At 64.8% G+C, this 19047-nt stretch overlaps 1 protein-coding gene across 3 annotated transcripts; it reads right to left on the bottom strand.

Moving 5' to 3' along the window:
- Positions 1 to 201: 201 nt before the first annotated feature.
- KIF5A (kinesin family member 5A) lies at positions 202 to 18269 on the bottom strand. 3 transcript variants are annotated; one of them, XM_029073982.2, is made up of 29 exons: positions 18096 to 18269; positions 15769 to 15856; positions 15531 to 15604; positions 14703 to 14807; positions 13984 to 14032; positions 13533 to 13588; positions 13252 to 13339; positions 12944 to 13068; positions 12612 to 12716; positions 12074 to 12222; positions 11769 to 11917; positions 8946 to 9127; positions 8779 to 8847; positions 8468 to 8674; positions 8144 to 8290; positions 7360 to 7548; positions 7137 to 7254; positions 6861 to 6922; positions 6102 to 6211; positions 5865 to 5966; positions 5553 to 5613; positions 5292 to 5363; positions 4930 to 5034; positions 4600 to 4816; positions 4012 to 4195; positions 3579 to 3655; positions 3369 to 3396; positions 2944 to 3039; positions 202 to 1302 (listed from the first exon to the last, which is right to left on the bottom strand). In XM_029073982.2, exons 1-28 carry the CDS (start codon positions 18222 to 18224, stop codon positions 2958 to 2960), a joined length of 3129 nt encoding a protein of 1042 aa, XP_028929815.1. In that variant the 5' UTR covers positions 18225 to 18269; the 3' UTR covers positions 202 to 1302; positions 2944 to 2957. The 3 variants fall into 3 exon arrangements, with proteins under 3 accessions (XP_028929815.1, XP_028929814.1, XP_028929816.1); XM_029073981.2 differs by lacking the exon at positions 202 to 1302 and adding an exon at positions 1870 to 2737 and having other exon boundaries at positions 18096 to 18268; XM_029073983.2 differs by lacking the exon at positions 202 to 1302 and adding an exon at positions 1870 to 2737 and having other exon boundaries at positions 6102 to 6208; positions 18096 to 18268.
- Between the last annotated feature and the right edge of the window lie 778 nt (positions 18270 to 19047).

The following is a 19047-nucleotide window of genomic DNA, read 5'->3' as shown; positions in this document are numbered from 1 at the left end:
ACATGTTGAGCTAAGACAGAGGTTCTGGGAGCAAGAGGCGGTGCAGAGATTCCCAAGTGAGAGAGAAATCAAGGCTCCTCCTGAGGTCCATCTTCTCTTCCTCCTCCTCCTCCCACCTTCCCCCTCCATCCTCCCCTCCACCCCCCCCCCCCCCAGTATTCAGGTCCACAACCCTAATTTCCCTTTCTTTCTCCTCCCCCAGTCTGCAAGTCGCTTGAGGACAGGGATTGTGTATTTTAACTTAACGGTACTGTCCCAAGCGCTTAGTATAGTGCGCCGCATGCAGAGGCATTCTACCAATACCACCGATGGATTGATTAGCGGGACCTTCTGGCTCTTGCCGCTCCCGGCTCCAGCCCTGGCTCCGGGAGGGCCCGGTCCGGCCTGGAGCTCCAAGGGCAGCTCTCACCCTAGCCTCGCTTGTGCCTGGAGAGAAGGTTGGGGGTGGGCCTCGGAGATTCCAAGAGCAGACATGCCTCCCTGCTCAGATGACACCAGAGCCCTCCCAAGATGTCAGTTCCCTCCCCTGCCCCTTGGTGATATCAGAGGGAACACAGCCAAACATAGGGCGGGATTTGGCCAAGCAGGTGGGGCTAGCTCAATGGGGAAGAAACCCCAGGGTGGTTTGTGGGCCCACTTGGGCCGGGTGGGCACCCAAAGGACCTGGAAGCGAAAGTCCCATTCTCCATCTTGGAGTCATCCGGGGGGAAAGGCCACCGGAGCGCGGGCTCCATCGTGGGGCCGGCCGGGGGTGGGGGTCACTCACCAAGAAAGCCGTGGTCACAGAGAGGGTCACCGGCCCAAAATTAGGGGGAGGAGGGGATGGGGGAGAAGGCAGCTCCCCTCGGAGAGCTGCATCCGGTGGCTTGGGGCCGAGGCCACCCCGGTGAGTGGGGGACATGTTCTAGACTAGGGAAAGGAGGTTGGGGATCTTTCCAGACCCGGGGCTCAAATATCATTGCCTTTTAATCCCTCAAGTAAGCACTGGTTATCTGTACAGAGCCAGGGGTGTCTGGCTCCAACCAAGGAACCTCCGAGGGACTAGCGGAGCGCGGGGCAGGCTGATCTCTTGGGGAATGGGACTGGCCAGCTGAACCCCAGGTGCTTCCCTTCCTGCCTCAGGTGCAGGGCAAGAAAGTCGTGGGCTGCAGGTAGCACACCGATGGCACGATAAGAACGGTAACTATAATGACTGTGGCATTCAATCTATGCCTACTAGACACTGAACACTGTGCTGAGTGCTGGGGTAGATAGAGAACAATCAGATCAGGCGCAGTCCTGGTCTCACCTGGACTTCCGGGTCTAAAAGGGAGGAAGAACAGGTCGTTTAATTTCCATTTTACAGATGGAAGAACCCGAGGCCCCGGGACATCAAGCGATCAGACTTGGGTCTCCACAGCAAAGAACCGAGACCCAGAGAAGTTAAGCGATTGGCCCTAGGTCTCCCCAGCAGGCAAGGGGTGGTACCCCTACCCCAGTGATACCTTGCCCTGTGAAGCTAACCTAATGTCCCCCTCCCACTGCCTCTTGAGTCCTTCCATTAGAGCATAAGCTTTTTGCAGGCAAGGAACGTGCCCCTCCTTTGTTCTGACTTTCCCAAGCACGATAGAGGGCACCATAGCCAGTGGGTACCCACAAATCACCTTAGCCCCTGGGGCCTCCCCTCTCCCTGCCCCATGAATTTAGGCACATGTCTTAATACCCCGTGACTTCCTCCTACCAGTAGTTTGCTTTCGGGTCCGCCACCCCCACTAGGCTGTAAGGGCAGGGATACCACCTCCTGACTATCGCACTCTCCCAAGCACTTGGTAGAGCACTGGACCTCGCTAAAAACTACTACTGCTCGAATGAGTCACACTAGGACCACTGTGGTGATGGTAGCTTTGTATTTCAGTTATTTATGGCAACAGAGGCAGGGCCTAGGGGAGAGGGCCGGGGGCTCCTTTCCACTCGACATGCAACATTGCTGAGACACGTGAGGTCACCTCCCGCCCCTCTTCTTCCTCCTCCTCCTTCTCCGAGAGGGCGGCTGCCAGGGCAGGGGGCACCGGTCCCCTACTGGTCTTCTCCCTAGCTGCCCCACCAACTCGCCCCAGCCTCCAGCAGAAGGGAATCCAGTGTCCAGGCTTTTCCCCCAGCCCCCAGGCCGGGAGCCCCCAAGTCAGGAGTCCCCAGGCCAGGAGCCCCCAGGTCAGGAGTCCCCAGGTCAGGAGCTCCCTGCAAGGCCCCTTAGCACATGGGCACGTCGCCGTGTGCAGTCTGTGGGGGAGCTTGGGAGGGAGGCGGAGGCTGAGGCTGAGGCTGAGTCTGGCTGTGCTGCTGTGTCCCCTTCTTGCACCCCCAAAATGCAGCCAACAGTGTGGGAGGGGCAGAGAGAGGGCCCGGCCTCAGCCCCCGGCTTGGGGGAAGGGGGCTAAGAGTGGACCGTCCCTAGACCTGGACACGGACAGACACTAAACTTTGACTGGGGAATTGTCGGCCGCTTGTGGGGAGGGGGCCGGATCAGCAGCAGCTTCGAGCGGCAGGACCAGGGAGGGGTCTGGAGCCGGGACCGGGGCTGGGGCCGGGGCCGGGGCCGAACCACCCATAGTCCAGGCACAGCAGCAGCGAGTTACAGGAGGGTGGGAGAGTCAGATCACAGGGAGCAGCATGCTGAGAGACAGGACGGACGGAGAGACGGAAGGACGGAAGGAAGGACGGACGGACGGACGGCAGAGGCTTTGATCCCATTACGCCACTAGGGACGGGGGTCGGGGGAAGCAAGGGATGGCAGGTCTGAGTCCACAGCGCAGGCCTCCCTGGGCCTCGGACCTCCCTGGAGCTGTGCGGGCCCCAGCCCCACCCCCCAGGGCTCAGCCCCTCCCCACAGCCCCATCCCCAGGGCTCAACCCCACCCCTAGGGCTCAGCCTCCCCCCTCCCCCCCCGCCCCCCGATCGGGGCACCTGCTGGCCCGGCTCTAACTGGCCGCCGTCTCTGGCTGCTGCAATGGAAACAGCTTGGACTGGTCATCGGCTTCACAGCCGCAGGGGAGGTCACTCCTGGGGCAGGGAAGGGGGAAGGTGCGAGTGAGGCGACACCCCCACCCCTCTTCCCGCACTCTCCTACTCTAGGGAGACACCCCCCCCCCCCGGTCTGACCCTATGGGCCAGCGCTCCCCCTCCTCCAGCTGCAAATGTCCCGTCTCTTCCCGTCAGACTGGCAGCCCTCCTCAACCCTTCCCCCACGAGGGCAGGGATGGTTTTCCCTCTTGTCTCTATCTCTTCCCGGGGTGAAGGTGGGGGAGGGGCAGGGTGTCCGTCCCGTCCCTCCCGTGAGACTGGCAGCCCCCCGAGGACAGGACCAGCAGCCGGGACCCAAGCACGAGCACCTGTTGTCGTTGATGTCGGTGACGTTTCCTGCAAGACGGCGGCCCGGGGCGGGGAAACGAAAGGGATTTCAGGAGGGACCTCTCCCCCAGGCCCCCGCCTGTCTTCCCCCGCCCGATTCCCCCTAACCCCCCCCATCCCGGTCCTCCCCGGTCCCCTTCGACCCGCCGTCCCCCCCCCCCCAGCCCAGCCCCCGGCCCCACGGGCCGCACCATTGTCCACGTGGAGCTGCTGGTGGGCGGCGGTGGCGCCTCCGCCTGCGCTCGGGCCGCTGCAGGCCTTTCCGAAGCTGCGGGAGCGGGCGAGGGGGCTGCAGCACGAGCCGCCGCTCCCGCACGACCCTCCCGCACCATGAACGCCGGGACCCCGCTGGGAGCCCCCAGACCCCTCTCTCCCCCGCGGGAAAAGCGCGGCCCGGTCGACTGGGGCGCGGAGGGGAAGGGGGCCAAGGGGAGATGGCGCGCTGGGAAAGGCCCGGCCCCTGCCCGCGGCTGAGCCTGGCCGTGGCTGAGGGGTGGGGCCGGGGGCGCTCCCTAGGAACCGGGGAGGGGGCTTTCGGGGGAGAAGGGCCCACTCGGGGCCGGGGACGACATTCAGGGGAGGCGAGCCCACTCAGGGCGGGGCGAGCGAGGAGAGGGTACTCACTAGGAGTCGACGGGGCCGGGGCCGGGGCCGGGGCCGGCGGCAGGAGCGGGGCCCGGCGGCGGGAGGAACAGGCCCTGGTAGCTCTGGAAGAGGTTGTTGGTGTAGCTGGCGCAGTCGGGGCTGCGGCTGCCGTAGGGGTTGGTGGGCGACGCGGCCGGGTAGTGGCCGGGGCGAACGGGCTTGGCTGGAGCGGGGGAAAGGACGAGAGATGGGAGGGGGCGCACGGGGCCCCGCCTTCTGACCCCTGGCTCCCGGGGTCCCCCACCTTGGGTCACGCCGTCCGGCGCCGGGGCGCGGAGGCCCCCTCGGGGACCGGCCTTCCTCTCCTCCTCCCCGCGGCGAGGTCCGAGCCGCGCCGGCCACCTGCCGCTAGAACCCCCGGCCCCGGCCCAGCTGAGGGCGCAGAGAGGCCGGGGACGGGGTGGAGGCCTGAGGCCACGAGGGGGGACCGGTGGGGGGCGGGGAGGGGGAAGAGGGAGGTCCTCTCCCCGTGCCTCCTACCTCGCCCGCGGTGGCGGGCCCCTGCAGGCCCCGTCCCCGCCCCGTCCCTCCCGGGCCCCTTTTCCCCGCGCCCCCGGGCCTGCCCACCGATGTGCGCCGAGCGGCCCCGCTTGCCGGCGCTCTGGCAGCGCACGGCCTCCTTGATGCGGTCCACCTCCTGCTGGTAGCGGCGCTTGTCCTTGACGGCGCCCTCCTTGGCTTCCCTCAGTGCCCCCTCCAGGGCCCGAACGCGCTCAGCCGTAGCGCGAAGTCGTTTCTCCAGCTTCGGAAGCTCACAGCGCAGGTCTGCATTGTCACGGACCAGCTGCGGGGCGGGCGGACGGAGAGGAGGGCCGGAGGAACCGGTGATCAGGCCCCGCCGGCCGCTCCGGCCCCCCAGCCCCCCGACCCCCTCCGCCGGGCCCCCCCGCGCGGCACCTGCTTGTGAACTTTTGTAAGCTGCTCCAGGTTGTTCTCCAGAAAGGAGATCTTCTGTTTCTGGGAGTGGGGCCCCCCGCTGTCTTCGGGTTCCAGCTCTGCGCTCTGGGGGCACGGCGGGGCCGGGAGGGACTGTTACCGCGGGAGGGGCCCCGCACGGGGCTGAGCGGGGGTGGGGGGCTGCACACCGCGGGAGGGGCACGGCAAGGAGCCGAACGGGGAGGGGCGGGCTCGCACCCCGCGGGAGGGACACCGCAAGGAGCCGAGCGGGTGGAGCGCTCACACCGCGGGAGGGACACCGCACCGGGCTGAGCGGGGGGAGCCCTCACACCGCGGGAGGGGGGGCCCAGGGAGTCACTCACTTTCTTGACTCGAGTCGTGACGTCTTGAACGAACAGTTTCCGCAGGTTGTGAAGGGTCTGGAGTTCCCGAGCCTGAGGGGGGAAGGGCGGACTGCCCTGGACCATCTCCTGCCCCCGCGGCCCCCACCCCGTCTCCAGAGCCCGAGGGACACCGCTTCTTTGCGCCCCCGCCGGCTCGGACGGAAGGAAGAGCGGTCTGCTGAGCCGCGGGCTCCCCCCGCAACGCCACCCGGCCAGACCCCGTCGAACGCAGCCACTGACCACGGTCTCCTCCAGCCCCCTGAGGTCCTGCTGCGACTGTTCCTGCCGCTCGTACAGAAATCTGCCGGGGAGGGGAGGGGGCACCGTGAGCCCCCGTCCTCTGCCGCCAGGGAATCGAGGCTCAGGACAGGCAGCCCCGCGCCAGCCCCGCACCCGCAGACATTCACCCGCACGCACACACACACACACACACACACACACACACACACAGCGCGACCGGTCCCCGTCCAGGCCCTTGTGTGGGCGAGTCCCACGCCCGGCGTCCGTGTGGCGGGGGTGAGGCCGGTGTGCGGGGGAGCGGGCGGGACTCACGTCAGCTCCTGCAGTTTGACGCTCTTGACGCGCTCCTCGCTTTTCAGAGCCTCGTAGTCGGCCTGCAGCCGCTCCAGCTCCAACTGCAGCTTCTGGTTGAGGCTGCGGAGGGCGGGGGCGGGGACGGGGGGCTGCAGGGGAGACGCGGCAGCCCCGACTCCGCACCCTCCCCCCGCCCCTCGGGGCTGGGCTCGCCGGCCCCCACTCCCACCCCCGGGGCCCGGCCTGCTCCCTCACTCAGTGAGTTCGTCGATGGTCTTCTGCTTCTCGTTGATCTCGTCCCGCAGACGCGACAGCTGCCGGTGATGGGTCTCCCGCTGGGTCTCCATCTGCAGCTCCAGCACCTTCTGACACCCACCCGACGGCTCGGGACAGAGACACCCTACTCCCTCCCCGACCCCCGGACAGGACAGAGACCCGCCCCCCACCCCGACAGTTCAGGAGATAGACCCCCTCCCCCCACCTCGAACAGGGCAGGGACCACCCCCAACTCCTCTGCCGGCTCAGGACAGGGCAGGGACGTCCCGGCCCCTCTGCCAGCTCAAGACAGAGACCCCCATTCAGACAGGGAAAGGAGCTCCCCAACCCCTCTGCCGCCTAGGGACAAACAGCCGCCCCCCTTCCTACAGGGCAGGGACCCCCCCCAGCCCTTCTGCGGACTCAGGAGGGAGACCCTCATATAGGGCAGGAATCCCCCCCCCCGGCCCCCTGGCTTAGGAGACCAGAGTCTCTTAGGAAGCCCAGGACAGAGCCCCCCACCCCCACCCCGCACCCCGGCCTCCCAATCCCATTGCAGGGCCCCCCCAACTCCGAAACTGGACCCCTTCGGCGGCTCTCGGGAGAATGAGCTGGACCCCAAGGGCTCGACGGGCTGTGGCCGGACCGGAATTCGGTGGGGGGAGGGGGAGAGAAGCGGCGCAGCCGAGTCTTTGCTGTAGATCGGGACCCTGTTCCTACCTGAGAGCCCCCCCCCCCTCCCCCCTCAAGGCCCCGCACCTTCTCCTCTGAGTCCTGAGTGTCAGGTTCCTGGTCCTTCAGGGTCCCTTCGTGTACCGTTTCTGAGTGAGGGGAGAGGGGTCTGTCCAGACGTTTGACCGGCTGCCCCCCCCCCCCCGCAGGGGGCGGACCGAGCCGGCATTGACCCTGCCAGCCGCAAGACCAAGCCCTCGGGCAGCAGCGTGAGGAGGACGGGGCTGCAGGTCACCGGGACCCTGCCGGGCTCAGCCCCGAGGTCAGTCCACGGCCCAGCCCCCGACCCCCACCTCCGCTCACCCTGGGCCCGCAGCTTGGCCAGCGCGTCGCTCAGCGCGTCGTACGACTCCTCCAGGTGCCGCTTCTTCAGCTCCACCGTCTGCATGTATTCGGTCAGGGAGCGGATCTTGGCTTCGTGCTGCGGCCGGGAGGCACAGCGGTCAGCGGGCGTGGCCGCCACCTCCGGGCCCGGCCCGGTCCTCCCCCCGTCGTCGGGCCCCGCCCCGCCCCGCCCCGCGCCGACCTGGGAGATGAGCAGCTGACAGGAGGACAGCTCGCGGCTGGTCACCTCCATCTTGCGGTGACACTCCACCTGTAGGCTCTCCAGCTGCCGGCACCGCTTCACCACCGACTTCACCTCCGACTTGATCTTGCTGATGTACAGGCGCGCCACCGTGAACTCCTCCTCGATGGCTCCGCTGATCTCCACCGGCTGGGGACGGGGGGCGGAGGACGGGGTCCGAGGGGCAGGGTCCGGGGCCTCAGACTCCCTGCCGCCCAAATCCGGTGGCGCTCCCGTCCCTCACCCCTCTACTCCCCCCAGCCAGGCGGTCTGCCCCCCCCCCCCCGACCCCTGACCCCCGACCTCTACGGATCTCTGGGCTGAGGGTCACCACCTCGGGCAGCGCGCTGACCGGCCGAGGAGGAAAGCTGCTCGCGCGTCCGCCCCTCCGCACTCGGGCTCCTCCATCCCCGCTAAGACTTTGAGCCTAATGCTGCGTATTTGCTGGTGGTGCTTTTTCACGTTTCAGCACTCCTCATGATGCTGTCTCCAATCCCTTCACAAACTCTTGGATTGTGACCCCTCCCCTCCGTCCCGCCAGGGACAGGGACGTCCCCCCTCTGTATTCTCTCCCGGCGCTTAATACAATACGCGGTGTCCTCTGCACGCAGTACGCGCTTAATAAAATGCTGTGACTTCCATTAATGTACACTCAACTGGACTCCCCGCCACCAAGGGGCCTTCCAGGATTGGCGTCGCCTGGGGTGTGAGGGAGAGAGAGTGTGTATGTGCGTGTCCGTCTCACCAGCTTGATCTCGCCGTTGCCCACGATGACGCTGAACTCGCTCAGATCCTTCATCAGGGCGTTCAGTACTTCGGCCACACGCTTCCGCTGGTGCCCGCTGACCTCCTGCAACCGCTGCAGCTCCGACTCCAGGGACAGCGTGGTGGCCTGCCCAGGGGAGGGCGGTCAGTCAGCCGGGCCGGCCCGCGGGGGGAGGGCGAGGGGTCGGTCGGGGGAGAAGCCAAGGGTGGGACGAAGGGGCGGGTTGCGGGGGGCAGGAGGTCGGGGGGGAGGGGGGAGGGCAGGGCCCGGCTGCGGAGGGCCCGGGGCCGGCTCACTACTCACCACCTTCCTGGACAACTCGTCGGCCAGCAGCTGGTTCTGCTGCGCCTTTTCGTCCACCTCCTGCGACTTGTGGTCGTAGTTGAGCGCCAACTCCTCCAGCGCCTGCAGCACCTCCTTCACCTCCTCCTTGGCCGCCTCGCTCTCGGCCTGCAGGTGCCCCAGCTCCTGCTGCACCTTCTCGTGGTCCCCGCGGGTGGACACCAGCAGCTGGGGGGGAGAGGGCGGACCTGGCGAACCCACCTTACTTCGCGGCCCTAGCGGGGGGTGGGGGAGGCCCGGGCTGCCGCTCCCCGTTGCCCGCTGCTCCTCACCTCCTCTTGGTCCAACATCTGCTGCTTGAGCTTCTCCATCAGCTGACTCTGCTGATTGATTTCATCGTCCTGCGGGCGGGGGCACGGTTTCGACCTTGACCGTGCTCTCCCGTCCCGGCTGCCGCGTGTCCGCCCCCAGCCCCCCTCTCCCCGCCGGCGGCGGCCACCTTGTCGTCCAGCTGCTTGCACAAGCTGCGGATCTCCTCCTCGTACTTGTGTTGCTCTTCGCGGGCCAGGCCGGCGGTGATGGAGGTGCCGGTAGTGGCGTTGTCGTTGACGGGCGTCTCTTCCCCGGGCTCGGGCCCCGCCGGCTCCGGCCCGAGCCGCTCCGTCTCCGGGACGCTCTCACCTGGCGGGGCCGGGGAGGGGCGGGGGAAGGGGCTGCCTCAGGCGGCGGGGACGCGGGGCCCCGGAGGCTGTGGGGACCGGCCATCTCCGCCCTGGACTCTCGGGCCTCTCCCCCTTCAGCCCACACCTGCCCGGATCGCCTTCCTGCAGCCTCGCTCCGTACCTCCCCCTCCCCCAGCACCCACCAACGTCTCCATCTCCCGCCTCTGCGTCCCGGCCGCCGGCTTCCAAGCTGGCCGCAGCTGCCTCCACCCCTCCCCTCAGCCCCTCCCCAACCTCTACGTTCCTCCTACGTCCCGGTTCTCACGACCTTTCTCCTGCCTGGACTTCCCTCGAACGATGAAACATTCCCAGACGACAGCTCTCCACACCTTCAAAGGTTTCCTGACTCCCACCCCCTCCAGGAAGCTTTCCGAGGTGGATAGACTGATTGATCACACGTGTGGCTAATTGATCGACCGACGGATCATCTCCCACCTCCCACCTCCCACTTCAGCCCTGGTGTTCTCCCTCCCTTCTGCACGCATCGATGGGCGTCCTGCACGATTCACACCCGTCCCCTGCTTCCCTAACTAGTAGCCTTCTTCTTCTACCTGCAAGGGAACTGCACCGGAAAGCTGCCTCCCTCCCTCCCTCCCTCCCTCTTTCGACTGCAAGCTCCCCGGGTGGGGGTTAGGGGGCAGGAGCTTACATGTCTTTTCAATCAATCGATGGCATTTCTTGAGTGCTTACCGAGTGCAGAACACTGTTCTAAGCACTTGGGAGAGTTCAATGTAACAGAGTTGGTAGATGTTTTTCCTGCCCACAAGGAGCTTACAGTCTAGAGAGGAAGACAGCATGAAAATAAATTATGGATATGGACATAAATGCTGTGGGACTGAAGGTAGGCTTAATATCTAGGACTAAAAGGGTGGAGATCCAAGCGCGAGGGCGACACGGAAGGGAGAGGGAGAAGGGAAAATGAGGTCTTAGTCGGGGAAGGCCTCTTGGAAGAAATGTGATTTTAAAAAGTCTTTGCAAAGTGGGAAGAGGGATCGTCTGGCGGACATGAAGGGGAAGGGAGTTCCAGGATGGAGGAAGGACAGGGGCGAGGGAGGAGGGGCAGCATGGCCTAGTGGCAAGAGCACGGGCTTGGGAGTCAGAGGTCGTGGGTTCTAATCCCGCCTCCGCCACCTGTCTGCTGGGTGACCTTGGGCAAGTCACTTCACTTCTCTGGGCCTCAGTTACCTAATCTGTAAAATGGGGATTGAAGCTGTGAGCTCCTCATGGGACAACCTGATTTCCTTGTATTTTTCCCAGCGCTTAGAACAGTGCTTGGCACGTAGTAACCGCTTAACCAATACCATAATTATTATTATTATTATCATTATCGGTCGTGAGATGGACAAGATTGAGTGGCGCTGGAGGAGTGTGCAGAGACTGAGTGGCGCTGGAGGAGTGTGCAGACAGGGTTGTAGTAGAAAATCAGGGAGGTGACGTAGGAGTGGGCAAGGTGATTCTGTGCTTGAAAGCCATTGGTCAAGAGTTTCTGTTTGATGCAGAGATGGATGGGCAACCACTGGAGGTGCTCGAGGAGTGGGGAGACATGGACTGAATGGGTTTGTAGAAAAATGATCCGGAGAGCAGAGTGAAATGGGGAGAGACAGAAGGTAGATAGGTTAGCGAGGAGGTCGGTGCAGTAATCAAGGCGGGTTAGGGTAAGTCTTTGGACGAGCAGCAGTTCTGATGGCGAGGAAAGCAAGGTAGGTTTTAGCGATGTTGTAAAGGTAGAAGTAACAGAACTTGGTGGCAGATTGAGTATGTGGGTTGAATGAGCGCGATGAGTCGAAGATAAAGCCAAGATTAAGGCACAAGACAGAGGATCGTGGTGCTATCTACAGTGATGGGAACGTCAGAGAAGGACAGGGTTTGGATGGGAACCTGAGGAGTTGTGTTTTGGACACGTTAAGTTGGAGTTGTCCGTGGTACCTCCGAGCTAAGGTGGGATAATGTTTCCAGGAGAAGGGGGTGGTCCACAGAATCGAAGGCAGCTGAGAGGTTCGAGGAAGACTGGGATGAAATAGAGGCTGATGGATTTGGTAAGAAGGAGGCCCTTAGTGACCTTTGAGAGGACAGTTTCCATGAAGTGAAGGAGGCAGAAGGCAAATTGTGAGGGTCTCAGGGAGAGAGTTGGAGAAGAAGAGGAAGCAGCCGAGCCAGGTAACTTGGGAGTTTGGAGTGGAACGGCAGGAGGGAGATGGGGCGATAACTGGAGAGAACCCTGTGGTCAAGGGAGGAGTGTTTTTAGGATAGGGGAGAGGTGAGCATGTTTGAAAGTAGTGGGGAAGAAGCCACTGGAAAGTGAACAGTTGAAGATGGCAGTCAGGGAGGGAGCAAGTCTCTTGACAAGGTGCTAAGAGATGGAGATGAGGCGCAGATGGAGGGGGTGGATTTTGAGAGGAGTTAGGAGAGGAACTAGAAGGAAGTCCGATTCTCCCCTTCTCAGTGGGTTTTGGGGAGTGGGAGAAGATGAGCCCCCCTCCGGATTTACCTGGATTAAGCTTTCCTGAGCACTTCAGGTGGGGCCCAGTAATGCCACTGAAGGCTCGATGGGGGCCCCGGCCTCCGGAGACCCCAGCTCCCAGAGATCCCAGCCCCCTTACCACTGCGCCACCGGGCCAGCTCTGCTTCCAACTTCAGGATGGTCTCCTTCTGCGCCTTGTTCCGCTCCTTCTCCTTCTCGTATTTCTTCTTCCACTGCTCGGCCGTCAGCTCCAGATTCACGGAGGCGGTGTTCTTGATGGTCTTGGCCCTGAAGAGCGAGGAGGGCGCTGGGACGGGGGACGGGGAGCTGATCGAGGCGGGGGGCGGGCCGAGGGACCGGGGACGGGGCTGATCAGTGGATAGGGTGATCGGGGCAGGGGGCGGTGCAGGGTGTGAGGGCGGGGGCGGGGGGGGGGTGTCGCACCTCTGTCCGAACATGAGCGTGGATTTGGTCTCGGCATCGTTGTAGCTGGACGGAGAGCAGCAGATGAACATAGTTGTCCTGCAGTTCCCCCCGAGCGAGTCCTGTAGAATCCGCGTCATCTTGCTGTCGCGATAGGGCACGTAGCTTTTCTGTGTGCGGAGAGAGGGGTGGGAGCTGAGCCAGACTGGAAGGGCCGGGAGGAGGGGAAGGAAGATAGGCGGCGGGGAGGCGGGGGCCTGGGCAGTGGGAATGGGGAACCCGGGCCGGGAATGAATGGGGGCCCGAGAGGAGGGAATGGGGAACCCAGGTGGAGGGGATCGGGGGCCTGGGTGGAGGGATGGGGGCCTGGAGGAGGATGGGGGGGTCCCTGTGGAGGGGATGGGGGGCGGGAATGTAGGGGGTCGTGGAGGGACATATGGGGGAAGTTGGGGGGACGGGGACGGGGTCCGGGGGTGCTGGGACAGAGGAGAGGAGGGAGGAGCGAGGGGAGGGCGTCGGGGAGGCGGGGGCTTGTCTGGAGGGGTGGGTCTTCACTCACGGTGCCCTCCGCCAGCGCGGAGATGACGTTCCCCAGGGCGGAGAGGGACTTGTTAATGTTCTTGGCCTCGTCCAGCACGGCCCCCTCGGCCCCGGTCTTGCTCACCTGCGGGGACGGGGAGAAGAGGGGGCGGAGCGTGGGCGGGGGAAGGGAGAGACCGGGGAAGATGCGGAGGGTGGGGAGGGAAGAACGAGGAGGGGAGTCCGGGGTGTGGTTACGCCGGTGTCTATCAGGGGTGGGGGCGAGGGGGCGTGGAAAGGACACGGGCAGGTGCAGGCCGGAGGGGTGGGGGGCCGGGAGGGAGAGATTTGCGCTGCCCCCATCCCGGGCACCTTCTCGCTGCCCGCCAGGTCCACCAGGTAGAGCTTCCCGCTGAGCTTCTGCTCCGTCTCCACGTTCTCCTGTTTGATGTTGATGAGGAAGATGCTGTGGCTGCGGGAGCTGTGCTCGTTCATGTCTGCGCAAAGAAACACCTGGGTCACCGCGGCCATGCCCCTAACTCCATGGTCCCCACTCCGGGTCACTGCGGCCATGCCCCCGCCTCCGCTCTCCCCACCCCGGGTCCCCCTGGCCGTGTCACCCTGGCCGTGCCCCCGCCCTCCCCCAGGCCCGGGTCCCCGCGGCCCGCCCCTCTGCTCACTGGTCACGGCCACGTGTCGGTTTGACTTCCCCTCATCGATCACGTCGAGAATCTCCTCGGGGCTGGAGACGAAGCGCTCGGTGCAACCCTGCAGGACGCGGGGGGAGCGGGGGAAGACGGGGCGGGGGCCCCAGCGGACGCTAATCTCTTCGCCACCGGCCGGTCTCCCCACCACTTCCCTCCCCTCCCCCGGCCTGTCCTTGCCACAGCCCCTCACCCCTTCACCACCCCAGGTTGCCCCATCCCCAGGCTTCACTTCACCCCAGCACATCCCCACGTACTTTGACAAACGGGACCCGGTTTTTGTCCTCGTGTACAGACAAGTTTGTCTTCGTCACTAGAGGATGGAGGAGGGGCAGGGGTCAGGGGCAGGGGGAACCTCTGTCCAGTCTCTGGGCCTGTGGCTGAGCCCGCCCCCTTGCACACATCTCTCCAGAGAAGAAGACACGTGTGTGGGTGGGTGTGTGTGTGGGGGGGTGTGGGTGTCCCACCCCACCCACCGAGGGTCTGCCCCCGTCTGTTGCCTGATAGTCCCCCTGCCTCAAGTCTCAATTTCCACCCCCACCTAGGCGGGGCCCCCTTCCCTGGAACATAACCCGGCCTCCAGCCCAAACCTCTCTCTTCTCCAGGCTGGACCCCCGGAACCCCGCCCTGCCCTCGCCTTCCCTGCAGGTGACTCGAGGAAGGATCTGAGTCCCTCTGGCTGGGACAAGGATTGATTCCTGGACTCACCATCTAGCAGGTCACGGATTTTGTCCAGATAAATTTCAAAGTACGAAACCTGAGGGGGGAAAGAATCACATTAGCCCCCCCCAACGTCCAGGAGTTCCTGCTTGGTTCTGGCTGGGGGGAGAGGTGGTGGGGTCCCTGAACCCCAAATCCAAGGCCTAGGATCCCTCTAAGTCTTCTTTCCATATGCCCCCATGATGGATCGGGGTCAAATGGGGTGATGGGGAGCTGTCGGGAGGATTCTGGGTCTCCCGGGGGTGGGATGGGGGGCACGTGAAGCTGTGGTGAGTCTCTGAGAGTCCCAGGGGTTACAGGGGGCTAGAGAGATGCTGCAGGTGTGGTTTCATGGGACTGTGGGGGAGTCCCGTGGGGTCCTAGAGAGTGATGGGGAGCCATAAAAGATCCAAGGAGTCCTGGGGAGGCAGCGGGGGGGGGGGGGTCTTGAACTGTGGGTTTCCCAAGGGGTCATGGGGAACTGTGCAAATTCTTGAGGAGTCGTGGGAATCTGTGGGAAATGGTGGGAGCCGTGATGGGTCTGAGGGAGTCCTTGAAGGGCTTGTGAGGAGCCATGGGGAAACCCCAGGAAGTCGGGGGGACCCACTAGTGGTGCCGGAGGGAGGTGGTGTCCAGGGAGGTTGGGAGGCAATGGAAAGGGTCAAGGGGTGTCAGGGGGAGATGGAAAGGGGCCCGGGGACTCCTGAGAGGGTCACGGGGAGTCGGACCTTGATATGAAACTCGAGGTTTTCATCCATGGCGTAGATGTGGTTGAATATGTCGCGGGCAATGCGCGGGATAATTCCCATCAGCTGGGGGTCGTGCAGCTTGCCCTGGGAATCACAGAGGTCACCGGAGTCACCAGTGGAGAAGTGGTCACTTGACTGCAACCAGAGCCTTGGACCAGTTCTTAACCTCACCCATCTCCGACTAGAATCTAGTCTGCACCCTTCACTCCTCCAGCACCAACCGGCTCACTGGGCCTCCATCTCATATATTCCCATCCATCCCATGCTCACGTCCTCCCTCCGACCTGGAACTCCCTCCCCCTTCATATACGACAGTCCCCACTCTCTCCCCACCTTCAGTGCCCGCCTAAAGTCATATCTCTTCCAAGAAAGCCCTCCCTGACTAACCTCTCTTTTTTCCAACCTATTCTCCCTCCCTTCTGCATCACCTATGCATTTGCATTTAAGCATTTGATAACCACCCCACCCTCAGCTCCACTGCACTTATGACCATATCATTTTTCCCTGCCATTTCCCTTATTTGTAATTTATTTTCAAGTGCCCTGTTGACTGTAAGCTCCTGGTGGGCAGGGATCGTGTCTACTAACTCGGTAGTATTGAACTCTCCCAAGAGCTTAATACAGTGCTTTGCACACAGTAAGTGCTCAAGAAGTACCATGGATGGATGAATCGGTCGATTGAAGATTGAACTCCGCTGAGGGGGGAGGGGGGAAAGAGGAAAGTTGGGAGTCCGGGGAGCATGTAGGGAGGGGGGAGGCTGTCCGCCTGCCCTTCCCCACTAAGGAGACTTCGCCCCGCGGGCCTCACCTCCATGGTGTGGGTCTTCCCTGAAGACGTCTGTCCATACGCGAAGATGGTGCCATTGTAGCCGGCCAAGACATCTGGGAAGCAGAGATCGGGCAGGGTCAAAAGGGGAAAGGGCAGGACTGGGGAGGGGGCAGCTGGTGGGGGCCGCGGGGAGAAGGCCGGGCAAGAAGAGAGCTCACGCTGAACCCCCAACTCGGACCCCCTTTAAAAAGGCGGCGGCCTGGGCTCCCCCCATCACCTTTGACGATCTGCATTGCACATGCGTGGTACACCTGCTCCTGGGTCGTGTTCGGAGGGAACACACGGTCGAACACGTACGGTTTCCCCTGGGGGGCGAGAGGGGGAGCGGGTCAGCGAGGGGCGCACGGTCTCTCTCCCTCCGGATAGAGAAAGATGGAGGAGGGCCACCGGGGATGATTAATCAATAGTGAGAACGCCCCTCCCTCTGTCTTCATCAAGGTCATCCCATCCTCCACCCGCCATTGGGGTACCCCGGGTAACCCCGACACTCCTACCCTCAGAGCCCTCCCATCCCCGCAGAGGAGAGGAGGGGGCTCCCGCTCCCCATCCCCTTGTCCCCGGGCCATCCGGAAATCCTGGCTGAGGTCCCTCCGCGCCCCGCGCCCGCCCCGCCCCGACGCCGGGGTCTTCTCCCTCCCCTCCCCAAGGCGGGGGTAGGGGGTCGGTCCTTCCCGTCACCGGAAGAATGGGAGGGAGGGGCAGAAGAGGAAGACTAATGGGGGGGCAAGAGCAGGCAGAGTCTGTCACCATGGCAACGCCCCAAGGGACCGTCTCCTTGGCAACATCGGGAGACACAGGCCCGGAGGTTACTCCCTCCCCTCAATGCCCCTTGAGGTTCCCGGCTCCTGCCTTGCCCGCTCGCCCCCTCTCCTCCAGCCCCCCTTCTTTTCCGACTCTCTCCTGCTCCTTCCCCTAGCCGAGGCCCGGGATACCCTGCCGTTTCCACCCGCTGTGGATATAACCCAAGACATCGTCTTGGACGCACAGCGACCCTCCGTCCCATCGCCCGAGCAAAGATCCTGCGCTCAGGGAATCTCTCCCAAAGGACACACCTGCCCGAGACCCTGGGGGACCGCTGGGTGGGAGGTGGACGGGGGACGGTCTCCTACACCTCCCGCCCCGCTGTGGGACACACACAACCCTTATCACACATGCGGGTGGACGCACACAAACACACATACCCGGGCAGAGCCAGACATAGCTGGACCCAGCAGAGCCAGACACACACACACACAAACACACACACACAACCCCCCCCCACACACACATACACTCATATACACACATACATACACACACGGCCCCACCCGACCCGACCCGAGACAGTGAACCGGGTTGGCCCAGATTATGGGCCTCAGAATGGTCCCCCTTATCCTTCCGCAGGGATGGAGCCCGGGGGCAGGGGGTAGAGGGGCAGGGGATGGGAGAGTGGGGTGCAGGGAAGAGGGGGTGTGGGGTGCAGGGAGTTGTTGGAGTTAGAGGTGGAAAGGCAAATCCCGACCTCAGCTTTGGGGAGTCCCCGGTCTGGGTCTCCGGCCTCCAGATTCCCCCTCCCAAGTCCCTGGGGCCTTGCTGCTGTGGAGAGGGGTCGCCGGGGGTTAAGGGGATCCAGAACCAGAACCAGAACCAGAACCAGAACCAGAACCAGAGCGCTTTCTCCCTTCCCTCCCTCCCCCGCCCCTCGCCCGGAGTCCCGGGGCGGGGCGGAGCCGCGGCTGCACCACTGGGGAGGGGCCGCCCGCGCTGCAGCCTTGTTATTGTAGGGTCGCTCTCGGCACGGGGGGGGGGGGGGGGGGGGTTGGGGAAGGGGGAGATGGGGAGGAGGATGGGGAAGGTCCGCAGTGCTGAGGAGATGGGAGTGGAGGGCCCGTTGGCTGCCTCCCCAACTGACGGAGCCTTCGGACCTGGTCCCCAAGCTAGGCAAGCCCTGTGCCCAGAGGGACACCCCACAATTGCAAAGGGGGTGTGGGGGGGGGGAGAGGTGGAGGCGACCCCGAAGGCAACCCCGACGACGACGACCGCTGCGGTGGGCGGGGGTGGGAGCGGGGAGGGGTCCGGGCTCTAGCCAGGAGTCCCCCGTCGAGGTCGGGCCGGGTCTGGTGCAGAGAGAGTGTGCGTGTGTGCGTGTGTGTGTGTGTGTGTGTGTGTGTGTGCGTGTTCGTGTGTCGGAGGGAGGAAACGGACAGACCTCCGGGCCGGGTTTGCTGCAGTGTCGCGGGAGGGTGGGGGTGGGCGTGGTGGGACAGACAGATGGACGCAGGGCGGGGCTGACAGACAGAAGGACAGAAGGACGGAAGGTCGGACGGTCGGACGGACGGACGGACGGACGGACAGAAGGCAGACGAATGGAAGGACGGGGAAGGGGTCGGGGGCGGACAGGGAGACGGACGGACAGAAGGGCTGACCGGGGCGGGGGCTGGGGCGGGCGGGTCGACGAGTAGAGGGACGGTGACCGCGGCCGGGGAGGGGGGCGGGGGCGGGGGATGGAGGAAAGACGGACGGACGGACGGACGGATGGACGGACGGACGGACCAGGCCACTCACCCCAACGATGACGCTGTCTCCGCCCTGGAAAAGAGGCAGGAACTTATCTCCGCGCAGCGTCTCCGCCTGGTTCAGGGGGCGGAAACGGCACAAAACCTTGATGCTGCATTCGTTGTGCGTCTCGGCCATGCCGGGGCCGGGAGCGGCGGGCACCGGGGAGCGGCGGGCACCGGGCACGGCGGGCACCGGGGGCGGCGGGGCCGGGGCGCGGGGGCGGCGGGCGGGCTCGGTCCCCGGCGGATGGGAGAGGAGCAGGTGATGGAGGAGGAGGAGGAGGAAGAGGAGGAAGAAGGGGGGGGGAAGAGGAGGGGGAGATCCTGGCGGGGCGGCTCTGAGGATGGTGTCGTGGATGGACGATCCCGGCTGGTTCTGTCGGTCCCGGGAAGGGTCGGTCCTGCTCGGCCTGGCTCGGCTGGCTCCCGCTCCCGCTCCCGTTCCCGCTCCCGTTCCTGCTCCCGCTGTCTCTTCCCGTCTCCTTGCTCTGTCCCCGCCCGCGGCTGCGGCTCCGCTCTGCGGGGCTGGGGAGGGTGCGGGGAGGGTGCGGGGAGGGGGGGGGGGGGGAGGCAGGGGAGCCGGGGGCGGGGCTTCCCTTAAGGGGGAAGGGGCTGGCCCAGGGGCGGGGGGACCGGGCCGCCCCTCCGAAGGGAGAGCCAGATTTCCCCCTTCTTGCCCCCGCTCCCTCAGGACCCCTCTCGGCCCCTCCCCACTTGGTGTCCAATGCGGGGAAGGGGCCCCCTCAGCCCGCTGCAGAAGGTGCAGCCCCTTCCCCAACCCCCCTTAGGGGCGGGGCTCCCGCAGACTGGCAGCCGCCCCCCGCCATCCGGGAGGAGGTTTAGGAGAGAGCCACCGGCCGGGCGAGGCCGGTCCCCGGAGACCCCCGCCCCCCCCCCCCCGGCCCCCTCCGCCCCCTCCCCGCGCCGGAGCTGGCCAGGGGCTGGGCCTGGGGCGGGGG

This window comes from Ornithorhynchus anatinus, chromosome 10 (genome assembly GCF_004115215.2).
Source record: "Ornithorhynchus anatinus isolate Pmale09 chromosome 10, mOrnAna1.pri.v4, whole genome shotgun sequence".
NCBI lineage: Eukaryota > Metazoa > Chordata > Mammalia > Monotremata > Ornithorhynchidae > Ornithorhynchus > Ornithorhynchus anatinus.
The sequence above is the reverse complement of the archived record's forward strand: the minus strand, read 5'-3'. Positions and strand labels throughout refer to the sequence as shown.